We start from the raw sequence: 12,833 nt of genomic DNA, 5'->3' as shown, positions 1-12,833 counted from the left end.
AACTGAAGGCAATGCACAGTCCTGCCCGGGTTCTGAATGGGGAAACTGAAGCCATAAGCCTTGTTGGACAGCTGAGAAATGAGACTATGGAGTGGGTATTAGGTAATAATAGTGCATTAATGCCTAATTTGTGATTTTCACATTGGTCCTCTGTGGGAGAGTGTCTTTATTATGAGGAAATATGTATGGAAATATGAAAGTATGATGTCATAGAGTCTGCAACTACTTCTAGATGGTTCAGAGAAAAATGATGCAGCTGTAGCCAGAGAGTAACAACTATTACATCTCGATGATGGGTATCTCCTGTCTTTATACCGTTTCTGTAGATCTGGAGTTTTTCAAAATAAGGTTAGGAGAAAGACATACAGGCCTTCAGAGCCCATTGCCAACAGAAGGAGTTTTCCTGTTGGGGGATTACTAACTGGTGTATGCCCAGGAAGTGGAGAGAGTTCATTATAGTAGCACCACCTCTTCAGTTCAGTTCAGCCCCTCAGTCATGTCCAACTCTTTGCAACCCCATGAATCGCAGCACGCCAGGCCTCGCTGTCCATCACCAACTCCTGGAGTTCACTCAGACTTACGTCCATCAAGTCAGTGATGCCATCCAACCATCTCATCCTCTGTCGTCCCCTTCTCCTCATGCCCCCAATCCCTCCCAGCATCAGAGTCTTTTCCAGTGAGTCAGCTCTTCACATGAGGTGGCCAAAGTACTGGAGTTTCAGCTTCAGCATCATTCCCTCCAAAGAAATCCCAGGGCTGATCTCCTTCAGAATGGACTGGTTGGATCTCCTTGCAGTCCAAGGGACTCTCAAGAGTCTTCTCCAACACCACAGTTCAAAAGTATCAATTCTTCAGTGCTCAGCCTTCTTCACAGTCCAACTCTCACATCCATACATGACCACAGGAAAAACCATAGCCTTGACTAGACGGACCTTTGTTGGCAAAGTAATGTCTCTGCTTTTGAATATGCTATCTAGGTTGGTCGTAACTTTCCTTCCAAGGAGTAAGCGTCTTTTAATTTCATGGCTGCAGTCACCATCTGCAGTGATTTTGGAGCCCAGAAAAATAAAGTCTGACACTGTTTCCACTGTTTCCCCATCTATTTCCCATGAAGTGGTGGGACCGGATGACATGATCTTAGTTTTCTGAATGTTGAGCTTTAAGCCAACTTTTTCACTCTCCACTTTCACTTTCATCAAGAGGCTTTTTAGTTCTCTTCACTTTCTGCCATAAGGGTGGTGTCATCTGCATATCTGAGGTTATTGATATTTCTCCCAGGAATCTTGATTCCAGCTTGTGTTTCTTCCAGTCCAGCGTTTCTCATGATGTACTCTGCATATAAGTTAAATAAGCAGGTGACAGTATACAAACTTCCTTGCCTGTTGCTTAGGTTACCTTGGGTCAGGGGACGGCAGTACAACATCTTTCCCAGGGCACAGACCTGGACCCCAAATTGAGGGAGCCTCGGGGGCTTCCCTTGTAGCTCAGGTGGTAAAGAATCTGCCTGCAATGCAGGAGACCTGGGTTCGATTCCTGGGTCAGGAAGATCCCCTGGAGGAGGAAATGGCAACCCACTCCAGTATTCTTGCCTGGAGAATCCCATGGACAGAGGAACCTGGCAGACTGTAATCCATGGAGTCACAAAGAGTTGGACACGACTGAGCGACTACACCACCACCGCCGCCGCCTTCCTACTAAGGGACGCCAGACTTACCCCAGGAACCAAGTGATTCAGAGGAGCAAATAGATGCAGTGTTTTATTTGTTTTGTTTTGTGTGATAATTTTTCAAATGCCACCATGTCTCCAACATACAAAGACCCAAAGATGGGTTATTTTATTGTGTTTTGTTTTACCTTCAGAGCCTTTATAAAAAGTCCATTTCAAAATCATTTTTAATATTAGACTTTTTTTTTAGCTTCTGCCATTGAATGATGCTTGCTTTGTATACAGGTTTGATTTCAGAATAAGATTTTATTTTATCTAGGGGCTATCATGTGAGGAACCCTGTGGTAAATTCTCCCAATGGCAAGAACTTGTGAATAATTCTTTGATGCACCACTCTAAAAAGCAAATTATCGGTATTTACTTCACTAATATTAATTCAGAAAAATCGAGAGTATTTATCAGGTTTTTTTGTTTGTTTTGTTTTGCTTTTAAAGTTTTTATTTTTTTGATGTGGACCATTTAAAAAGTTTTTATTGAATTTGCTACAATATTGCTTCTATCTTATGTTTTGTCTTCTTGGCCCCAAGACGTGTGAGATCATAGCACCCCAGCCAGGAATCAACCCACACCCCCTGCATTGGAAGGTGAAGTCTCAACCACTGGGCAGCCCTTGTATGCGTTTTACAGATCAGAAAGCTGCGCTTAGTAAACGAGTCCAGGGTCCCCCTGCTGTGACAGCAGTCTGGCTCCAGAGCCCTTGAGGCACACCTGTGTGTCAGGGTTTCTGGAAGCGATGCTCACCTGCCTTCCCAAACTCTGATGTTAGAACTGTAACTGAAACATGTACGACTTCATAAAATGATTCCTGATCTCTGTTCTTACTTATTTTTCATAAAACATTAGAATCTTGATTTTCCTGAATTTAAAAAAAAAAGATCTTTAGGTTTTTATATGTCTAGGGATGGTCATACAGCCCATGGGAGTCATTAGTCCTTCTGGCTTCAGCTGACCTTTAAGTTGTTTTTAGGGATTTTGTCTTTTGAATATTATTTCATATCACATAGTAATACAGCAAGCATCCATATACCCACACTGGATTGAGGAATCAACTCTACTGTGTCAGGATCCCCGAGTATTGTCCAGTCACAAGCCCTTCTCTTCCCCCTCAAGGTGGCCCCTGGCCTGGCTTTGGCAATGACCATCCCCCTCGCTTTTCTCTACATTTCACTACGGATTCGTACATTCCTGAACAGCATATCCTTCAGTTTCACCTGTTTATGAACTCGCTTTAAAAATGGAGCCATGCTTGATCCTTTCTGTGTGACCTGCTCCTTTTTCCTCTTTGTTTGGGAAGTTCACCCCAATTGTCCACAGCCTCTGCCCACTCCTTCCTGGTGTTTTCCTGGAGTTTTTCGTTTCCTCACCCATGTTTGCTAATTGACCCTCCATTCACTGCTGATGCCTCCATGGGGGAGCTGTTCGAATCAGTTCTTCTGTCAGCTCTTCTGTTGCCTGTTTCCAACCACACCCATGCAGAAGATTGGCCCGGGTGTGCGCTTAGGAGAAGAATTGCTGGCTCATAGGCTATGCAGCTGCCCAGCTTTACAGGTAATGCCTAGACTGCTTTCCAAACTGTCTGCACACTCTCACTCCCACCAGCAGTGGGAGGAGTCACTGCCCCACATCCTGGTGAACGCTGGGCGCTCATCATCAGACTGTCCCGTTTTTGCCAATCTGGACAACATGCCTGATACTCTGCTATGGTTTGCACGGGCATTTCCCTGGGTTGAGCCCCTTCTCTTATGTTTATTTACCATTGGAGTTTCTTTTCTTTGGAGGCATTAGTGTGGTGCCCATTTTTCTATTAGATTTCTCCTAATTGTGCTTTGACCATCCTTCTGGCCACAGGCGTATAGCTTTGCACATGAACATCCTCAGCCTGTGGAAAGAAAGGCTCAGCAGAGAGACAGCCACCTCTGGCCAGTTTTGCTCACAGAGGCCAGGAGTCAAGCATGGTGGCTCCAAGGTTGGTAATGTGCCCACTGCTGAGATCTGATCGTATCACAGCTTCTGTCTGTCTGTTTCCCCAGTGGCTCACACCATTCAGGAAGCCCCTCGGCTCACTGTTCGAAAAGTAGCGGGTCTCTGGATACATCCAAAGTCTACATCGTGTCTCACGGCAGCGGTCAACAGGCCCCAGGGTCCATGTCCAAGCCCTACCACAGGCAGGGGGCAGTGAACAAATACATCATCGGCTGGAAGAAATCGGAAGACAGCCCACCACCTGAGGAGCCTGAAGTGGCTGAGTGTCAGGGGTAAGGTGGTATCTGGTGGCAGCCTTGGGTGTCTGGGGCGTGGACTAAGCTCATGTATTTTTTCCCCAGTAGAAACAAATCTTCTCAAACAGAATAATTGAGAAACGTCTTTGTAAAACTCTTTAAATGTTGGCATTTATGTTTGCCTTGAAAAGTCCTCTCTTTCCTTGATATTCTAATGTAACTTTAAAACAGATCTCTATTCCTCGTTTTTATATTCAAAAAGCTGTCTGCAATAGAAAAATCAGGGTTGTGTGCTAGTGATGGTGTGAGTATGCTTGCTAAATCGTTTCAGTCGTGTCTGACTCTTTTGTGACCCCATGGACTGCAGTCTGCCAGGCTACTCTGTCCATGGGATTCCCCAGGCAAGAATACTGGAGTTGGTTGCCTTGCCCTTCTCCAGGGATTCTTCCCAACCCAGGGACTGAACTCAGGTCTCCTGCATTGCAGGCAGGTTCTTTACCGTCTGAGCCACCAGAGAAGCCCATGGTGTGAGTATAGATCCTGTAAATAACTAAGGTCAGGGACAGTGTGAATTCCCACAAAGCCTGTGTGTTTCCTAAAGGTGTTGTGTGATAGCACAAAAGAAAAAAATCCCACCTAATTTTTTAAAAGTTAATTAATTGATTGATTGATTTGGCTGCATCAGGTCTTAGCTGAGCGCTTGGGATCTTTCGTTGAGGCGCATGGGCTCTCTAGTTGCAGCTGCAGGGTCAGTATTTGCTGCCCTCAGGCTTAGTTGCCCTGAGGCATGTGGGATCTTAGTTTCCCAGTCAGGGATAGAACCCATGGCCCCTGAATTGCAAGGTGCATTCTTAACCACTGGCCTTCCAGAAAAGTCTCTATTCCCCCGAATTTTAACTTTGATTTCCCTTTCAGTTGTCACATTTGTAGGGGCAAGGAGGGAGGGATGTTTTGTATCTGTTGGAAAAAAGAAAAGATAAAAAATACTAATAACCAGTTCTGTAACACAGGTGAAAACTTCCATGTCTTTGAAGAGACAAAGCAATTTTGAGAATGCAAGTCAAGGCTGGTCAGGGCCATTTATAGCAGCTGATGATTTGCTTATTCTTTGACGTGAAAAAAGTGAAAGTTGCCCAGTCGTGTCCAACTCCTTGGGACCCCATGGACTATACAGTCCATGGAATTCTTCAGTCCAGAATACTGGAGTGGGTAGCCTTTCCCTTCTCCAGGGGATCTTCGAACCCAGGTCTCCCACGTTGCAGGCAGATTCTTTACCAGCTAAGCCACAAGGGAAGCCCAAGAACACTGGAGTGGGTAGCCTATCCCTTCTCCATTGGATCTTCCCAGCCCAGGAATCGAACCAGGGTCTGCTGCATTGCAGGTGGATTCTTTATCAACTGAGCTATCAGGGAAGAAGAACCAGAGATCAAATTGCCAACATCTGCTGGATCATGGAAAAAGCAAGAGAGTTCCAGAAAAACATCTATTGCTGCTTTATTGACTATGCCAAAGCCTTTGACTGTGTGGATCACAATAAACTGTGGAAAATTCTGAAAGAGATGGGAATACCAGACCACCTGACCTGCCTCTTGAGAAACCTGTATGCAGGTCAGGAAGCAACAGTTAGAACTGGACATGGAACAACAGACAGGTTCCAAATAGGAAAAGGAGTACGTCAAGGCTGTATATTGTCACCCTGTTTATTTAACTTATATGCAGACTACATCATGAGAAACGCTGGACTGGAAGAAACACAAGCTGGAATCAGGATTGCCGGGAGAAATATCAATAACCTCAGATATGCAGATGACACCACCCTTATGGCAGAAAGTGAAGAGGAACTAAAAAGCCTCTTGATGAAAGTGAAAGTGGAGAGTGAAAAAGTTGGCTTAAAGCTCAACATTCAGAAAACGAAGATCATGGCATCCAGTCCCATCACTTCATGGAAAATAGATGGGGAAACAGTGGAAACAGTGTCAGACTTTATTTTGGGGGGCTCCAAAATCACTGCAGATGGTGACTGCAGCCATGAAATTAAAAGACGCTTACTCCTTGGAAGGAAAGTTATGGCCAACCTAGATAGCATATTCAAAAGCAGAGACATTACTTTGCCAACAAAGGTCCGTCTAGTCAAGGCTATGGTTTTTCCTGTAGTCATGTATGGATGTGAGAGTTGGACTGTGAAGAATTGATGCTTTTGAACTGTGGTGTTGGAGAAGACTCTTGAGAGTCCCTTGGACTGCAAGGAGATCCAACCAGTCCATTCTGAAGGAGATCAGCCCTGGGATTTCTTTGGAAGGAATGATGCTAAAGCTGAAACTCCAGTACTTTGGCCACCTCACGCGAAGTGTTGACTCATTGGAAAAGACTCTGATGCTGAGAGGGATTGGGGGTAGGAGGAGAAGGGGACGACAGAGGATGAGATGGCTGGATGGCATCACTGATTCAATGGACGTGAGTCTGAGTGAACTCCGGGAGTTGGTGATGGACAGGGAGGCCTGGCGTGCTGCAATTCATGGGGTTGAAAAGAGTCAGACATGACTGAGCGACTGATCTGATCTGATCTGATCAGGGAAGCTCACATTTTTTAAGGACAACCTTAAAAATTAACCTTCACATGCAGTAAATGATGACATCAGTCTTTTGCTGTGTCTGCTTGTGCCATCAGTGTGCATGGTGCACGAGAGCTACAGCTATCTTCAGAGAGCTCTTCTAGATCTTAAGTTTAGTCCGTGAGCTAGGATCACTTTTTCCCTTAAGAAATGACCCCACTTTTAAAATATGTCTAGCATGATATTGCCTTCTAAATTAAAATTAATTTTAATGCTAAACTTGAACATAGTTCAAGTCCCTGGTGGTCCAGAAGGTAAGATTCCATGCTACCAATGCAAGAGGCACAGGTTTGATCCCTGGTTGGACAATCCCACATGCCATGCATCAAAACATAGATAAATAAGTAAAAGATCATCATATCACTCATTTTTTAAAAAATAATAGGAATTTAAAATGAAAATTGAGTATGTAGTCTTTTTTTTTTTTTTTTCAGAAAAAACCCATCATGCCAGTAATTGCAAAGAAGTTGTTTAGAAAGAAATTTTTTAGAGATAACCACATTTTATGAACACGTGTTCCTGGGGTCACATTGGTACTTCTGTCTGATAGTCTTCCGGTGCTTCACAGGGGTCTGTTCTGAGGCTCCTGTGTTCCACCAGTTATTTGTAGAAGTGCTCTGCACATCACTGAGAGGCTGTATCTTATCTAAGGCTCCTTGAAGAGCTAGGAAAGGGTGAAGGAACCCACTTGGACATTTCTCACTAGAGAGCCTCAGCATTGGTGCATTGTAACACTCGTTTAGCAACACTGACTTCATAAAAGAGAGCCAGCATGGGGAGTATTATGAGTAAGGGGTTCGTGTCTCTGGAGGGCAGAGGGGTTGTTTCCCCTCATCACACCAGCTGCATGCTGGGACTCGAACCCAGGCCTCCCCAAGGCTCTTCTCACGGGCCCTGCTCATCCTGTCAGATGTACCGTCCATCTCACGCAGACATGGTAATGTATCATGACTGTGGTCCTCGAGGACTTGCCAACTGTATTGAGATTTGTCAAAATAATGTGTTACCAAATCGCTGAAAGATATACTTTAAAAAAGATCAGCCAGCATCACGTGTGTCCCACTGAGAACTAGCAAATATTCGTGTCTCAGTGTACACAAAATATAAACCAGTTGTGCCCCCCTGAAGTTTCTCATGATGCAGAAATTGCCCATAAAGTTATATCCTGGGGCTTCCCTGGTGGCTCAGTGGTAAACAACACACCTACCAATGCAGGATACACAGGAAATGCAGGTTCAATTCCTGGGTTGGCAAGATCTCCTAGAGAAGGAAATAGCAACCCACTCCAGTATTCTTGCCTGGAGAATCCCACAGACAGAGGAGCCCAGCGGGCTATAGTCCATAGGGTCACAAAAGAGTTGGACGTGACTTAGCAACTAAATAACAAAGTCATATTACAGGTAGACCCTTGTTGATCATTTTTGTTAATATGGCACCCCACTCCAGTACTCTTGCCTGGAAAATCCCATGGACGGAGGAGCCTGGTGGGCTGCAGTCCATGGGGTCGCTAGGAGTCGGACACGACTGAGCGACTTCACTTTCACTTTTCACTTTCATGCATTGGAGGAGGAAACGGCAACCCACTCCAGTGTTCTTGCCTGGAGAATCCCAGGGACGGCGGGGCCTGGTGGACTGCCGTCTATGGGGTCGCACAGAGTCGGACTGAAGCGACTTAGCGGCAGCAGCATGTTTTAAAGTGCAGCAAACAAGAGCTGCTTCCTGGCTCATTATTAAGCAGCCGTGAATGTGTGCCTTGAGGACAGTGCAGCTCATACCATCTGCAGACCCTCAGTGTCCCAAGAATACTCTAGATACATGGTAGTGGTCACCAGCATGCTGGGTTTACCCACATGGAGAATTGCACTAGGCATTAGAGATACAAAGCTAATTACGTCCGACGTCCCGTTTTCAAGAATACCCCATCTCAGGGAGGAGAGAAAGTGTAGCAGTTACTAACCGCAGTATTTTATAGGCAGTTCACAGATGTATTATTTCACTGCACCACCTGGGAAGCCCACTCACTGACATATTGTTTGGTAATTTTAATAAAGTCACTTAAGTTAGCAGAAAACGCTAGCAATTTTATTCAAAAACATAGGGAAACTGGGATAGTACGTGTATCAGCAACTCTAGGTATTACGTTTTCATTTAGCAGTTACTGGTAAGACCTGGTTTGGGTTTTTCTCCCCTGTGTCTTTCCCAGAGTAAATAGAGCCTGGAGCTCTTGCATGCCTCCACCCCAAATCTCAGGGCCCACAGCTGCGCGTATCTGAAGCCCTCTTCACAAAAACTCCAGGGTCTGTTTTCCCACATGGCTTTTGTGCAGAACCCCCATCCCCCTGGGTCTTGGGTTCTTTTTTAGCTCCATCTTCATGCCCTGCCATCCTGCAAGCCAACCAGATCTTCAGTCACATTTAGAGATTTTTACAGTTTCTGCCCCAGTCGCTATATTCATGTCATCAGCATTGCTGGTGCTTCCAGAGCCAAAACGTTTGGGACACGGCACCTAACTGGAGAACCAAGCAAGAGCTGTAGCAATTTCAGAGAAATAGTTCTTAATTTTGAGCATGTCTGTGTGTTTCATATCCTGCTAACTTCTCAGCAAGCCATTCCCCTGTGACGCAATAGCCTTGCTTTAGAAAGAGGGTCACCTCTGTGACACAAGACGGTGACACGGGTCATCCTCTGTGGCCTGCCTCCCTGGACCATCATCCCATTTCTGGGTCACGTGGCCCATCCATCTCTGCTGACAGTCCAGCCCCTGGTTCTATACTCACCATGTCTTCAGCAATGCTTCAGACCAAAGCTTTTAAAAAATAACTCCCCGGTTTTCTCCCTGGAAAAGCAGCAAAAACAGTAATTCAGCTAGATAGTTTTTTGTTGTCCATAAATACATGTCTATACACTGATAAGGGAGACAGCTTCTTTACTTATTGAATCGGCTCTGTGAAGTTGCTGATAATAAAAATGCTTGGCATGTGCCCAGATCAATTGCTCTTCAGTGTCAAGTTCCCCAGAGTCCTGCGCTCTGTGTTGCTGGATGGGCGGTGGGGTGTGTTTGTCCAGCCACAAGAGAAAGGCTCTCTCAATTTCCTGAGAAGCACCAGGCTTCCTTCAAAGAACACAGGATAATCTCTGATGAATTATTGAAACTGTGTTTTCTGATACAGATTAGGAAAGGGAACACACAGCCTTGTTTGAAAAGTTGACTCTGTTTTCTCATTCAGGGCTTTGGGGATCTGATTTGTCTCTGAATTATTCAGAACCCTAACTCTGCTGTTGAGCTCATTTCATACATGTGAGATAGCATGGGGATCCAGAGGATATGTGGCTAAAGTGAACTCGCTCAATAATTAAGAGCTGGGTGTGTGTGTGTGTGTGTGAATGTGGTGGTTGAAGGTGGAGACTGGATTTTAGTTCGTAAGGGTGCAGGCGCTTTACATATGCCGATGACCCATCTTAATTTCCTCCCAGGCTGTACAGTGAGATGGACCTGCTGTCCTCGGCAGCTCAGCAGCAAGCAGTGGTGGGAGATGCTGTCTCAGAAACTCAGCACGTGCTCTCGAAAGAAGACTTTCTGAAACTGATGCTTCCCGACAGCCCCTCGGTGGAGGAGGGGAGGAGGAAGGTCAGTGACTTCTGTGTAGCTTTGAAGTTACCAGAAACACTAAGGAAACGCCTAAAGAGACGCCAGGACTCCCAGGGCCATTTTCACACTGTTATTCCACCAGGAAGCGGAGTAAGGCTGAGAGAGGTCAGGAAGGGAGACTTCTGGATGGATAGAGGGAGCTCCAAGCAGACAGGCATGGCCTCACCTCTTAGCTGCGAGGACAGTCGGCCATGTGGTGTGTCTTTTTTCATTTTTGTTTTTCCTTTTCACCATGTGATTTTGTACATTGGCTCTGTGATTTGCTTTTTTATTTTTTAGCCATGTGATTTTGTACATGAGACTTAACTTCTTGGCCGAGTGTCGTCCTCTGCAAAAAGGAGGCAATGATAAGTGTACTGCAGAATTTACAGGCTTATAGCGGACATAAGAACCAGCCTCGCACGGGACCCGTCCATGACGGGTAGTCAGAAACAGGAGCTGTTAAAACTCACACCGCCTGACTTTTTTGCCCCAGAACTGTACCAAGGGCAGGTGCTCTAAGCCATCCTGCTGCGTTTTCATCCTGTCCCACAAATGGGCAGGAGTTACGTACTCTGCCGCCTGTTGCTACCATCAGATTACTTATTGTCCTTATTCGTTTTAGCATTATTATTAATTGTTACAGTCTCTCAAGCCACTTTGTTAATGTGTAGAAGGTATGATAAGGAACTCACAGGTAATCTAGCCCAATCTCCTCTTTTGGCAAGTAACTGAGGGCCCGAATGGTGATATGTGACGTGCCCGTAAGTATTTGGTGGCAGTCAGCGATGGAGTGCAGCCTTCTCCCTGCTAATTCAGCACTCTCTTGTCCAAATGAAAAGAAAAAAGTCAGGCATTGCCATCCTGACTGTGATCAGGATAAACAGCAAGTCTTGGCGCTCCCCTATCTTCCCTATAATAAAACAATGCTGCAATTAACCTAATTGTGTTCTGAGAGTAACAGTCTAATGAGATGCTACCTCAAAGCTGCTTTAATCTAATGGGTCTGTAATCAGTTCTGAAGAGCCTGCTGGTCGTGTGTGAAGAGGGAATCCCAGCAGAATTCAACAGAATGAGTCTTTTTTTCTTTTTTTTTAACTTGTATCCAATCATGTATATGGTACTGTATGAGCTTGGGTGCAGGCTGTTGTACCAAAAATGCATATGCCTTTTCTTTTAATAGGAACGAACTTCTCCTTGACATTTTTTTTTTCCTTCTAAGACAAACTGCCTTCTTTTCATGGTGTAAACTTTGTAGTTCATACACACTCTGGTTCCCATTCATCAGTTGGACAGCGTCGACAGAATGGAAGGAACACATACAATAGAAATATTTTTAGCCTTGTGGCTGCATTGACAAGCGTAAATAGCCGTTTCTATATTTGCTTGATGCAAACTTTCTGGCTTTTACTAGTATTGATGCAAAAGGAATAAGGAATGTGCTTCAGAATATGAGTTAGAAACTCAGATTTGATTAAATTTTTCTTGAGTTTTTGACTGCTTGCTTCGCTAGTATGAATTTTCCTTACTCCATCTATGATTTAACAATACTTTTAATGGTTTCTGTAAATGTGATTATGATTGATTACTATAACTCAATTTTCAATAACAGTAATAAACTTTTATGAGTGTTTCTTTAAAGTGCATAGACAATAAGATTTTCCTGGACTGATACTGTCTTTCTTGAACCTGTTTGTTCAACGTAGAAAGCTGCTCTGCTCAAAAAATTGATGTTATTATCTAGATTAGATTGAAGCTCACATGTAGGTGATTGGTACAGAAATCACCTAATATTAAAATGCAGTCATTTCTAATTAAAATCAAGCCAGCAGTCGGTGTGGTTTCAAATAACTATTGCCTTGAATGGCAACCTTCTGTATTTCCAGAAGCTGCCGTGGCTATATGGTTATGGAGCTGCCATTTAACATTTCAGAATTAATAAAGCTGTGCATGTCTAATTCCTGGTAATATTTCACAGAACGTCAGAGGAGGAAAACATTCAAATCCAATAACTGCAGGAAGCCTTTGTTTGCTTCTGTGATCCAAGTGCCTGGTGTAACATCGCTGAGCTGCAGCCCTGCGCCTTCCTGGGGACAGCTCAGAGATGCCCACAGGGCAGGTTTGGGACCCACCCGAGTAGATGAGCTCCACGCGTCCAGCTTTCTGACGTCTGTTCTCCTCTCTCCCCCATGTGAACCCCTAGTTCTCGTTCTATGGGAACCTGTCTCCACGGCGCTCACTGTACCGCACCCTCTCGGACGAGAGCATCTGCAGCCACCGCAGGGGCTCTTCCTTTGGCAGCTCCCGCAGTTCCATCCTCGACCAGGCACTGCCCAACGATATCCTGTTCAGCACCACCCCTCCCTACCACAGCACCCTGCCACCCCGGACCCAGCCTGTGCCCAGTGTGGGGAGCCTACGCAGTGAGTGCCCAGGGCAGACCGCGCCAGCCTCAAGGGCTCTCTGGGGTGGGTCTCTTACAGAGGCTGGGGGAACTTGCTTATTCTTTAATCTATATATATCATTTAGTTGGGTGTTTGGGTTTTTTTAGTAATTTTTAAAGGTGAAAAGACCCTGATGCTGGGAAAGATTGAGTGCAGGAGGAGAAGGGGACGACAGAGAATGAGATGGTTGGATGGCATCACCAA

At 45.1% G+C, this 12,833-nt stretch overlaps 1 protein-coding gene across 8 annotated transcripts in view; it reads left to right on the top strand.

Annotated features, from left to right (window-relative positions):
• SIPA1L2 (signal induced proliferation associated 1 like 2) overlaps window positions 1-12,833 on the top strand; it is a 251,449-nt gene that overhangs the window by 211,775 nt on the left and 26,841 nt on the right. For 5 of the 8 annotated variants that reach the window (XM_044942017.2, XM_044942019.2, XM_044942020.2 and 2 more), the window contains 3 exons: window positions 3,757-3,981; window positions 10,032-10,185; window positions 12,389-12,653. In XM_044942017.2, coding sequence (XP_044797952.2) covers window positions 3,757-3,981; window positions 10,032-10,185; window positions 12,389-12,653 — 644 coding nt within the window. The remainder of the gene's footprint in view (window positions 1-3,756; window positions 3,982-10,031; window positions 10,186-12,388; window positions 12,654-12,833) is intronic. The other 3 variants (XM_025284507.3, XM_044942021.2, XM_044942022.2) reach the window with 1 other exon arrangement.

The sequence above is a fragment of the Bubalus bubalis genome, chromosome 4 (genome assembly GCF_019923935.1).
Source record: "Bubalus bubalis isolate 160015118507 breed Murrah chromosome 4, NDDB_SH_1, whole genome shotgun sequence".
Lineage (NCBI taxonomy): Eukaryota > Metazoa > Chordata > Mammalia > Artiodactyla > Bovidae > Bubalus > Bubalus bubalis.
Note: the sequence above shows the minus strand (reverse complement) of the source record. Positions and strands in the feature narration are given on the sequence as shown.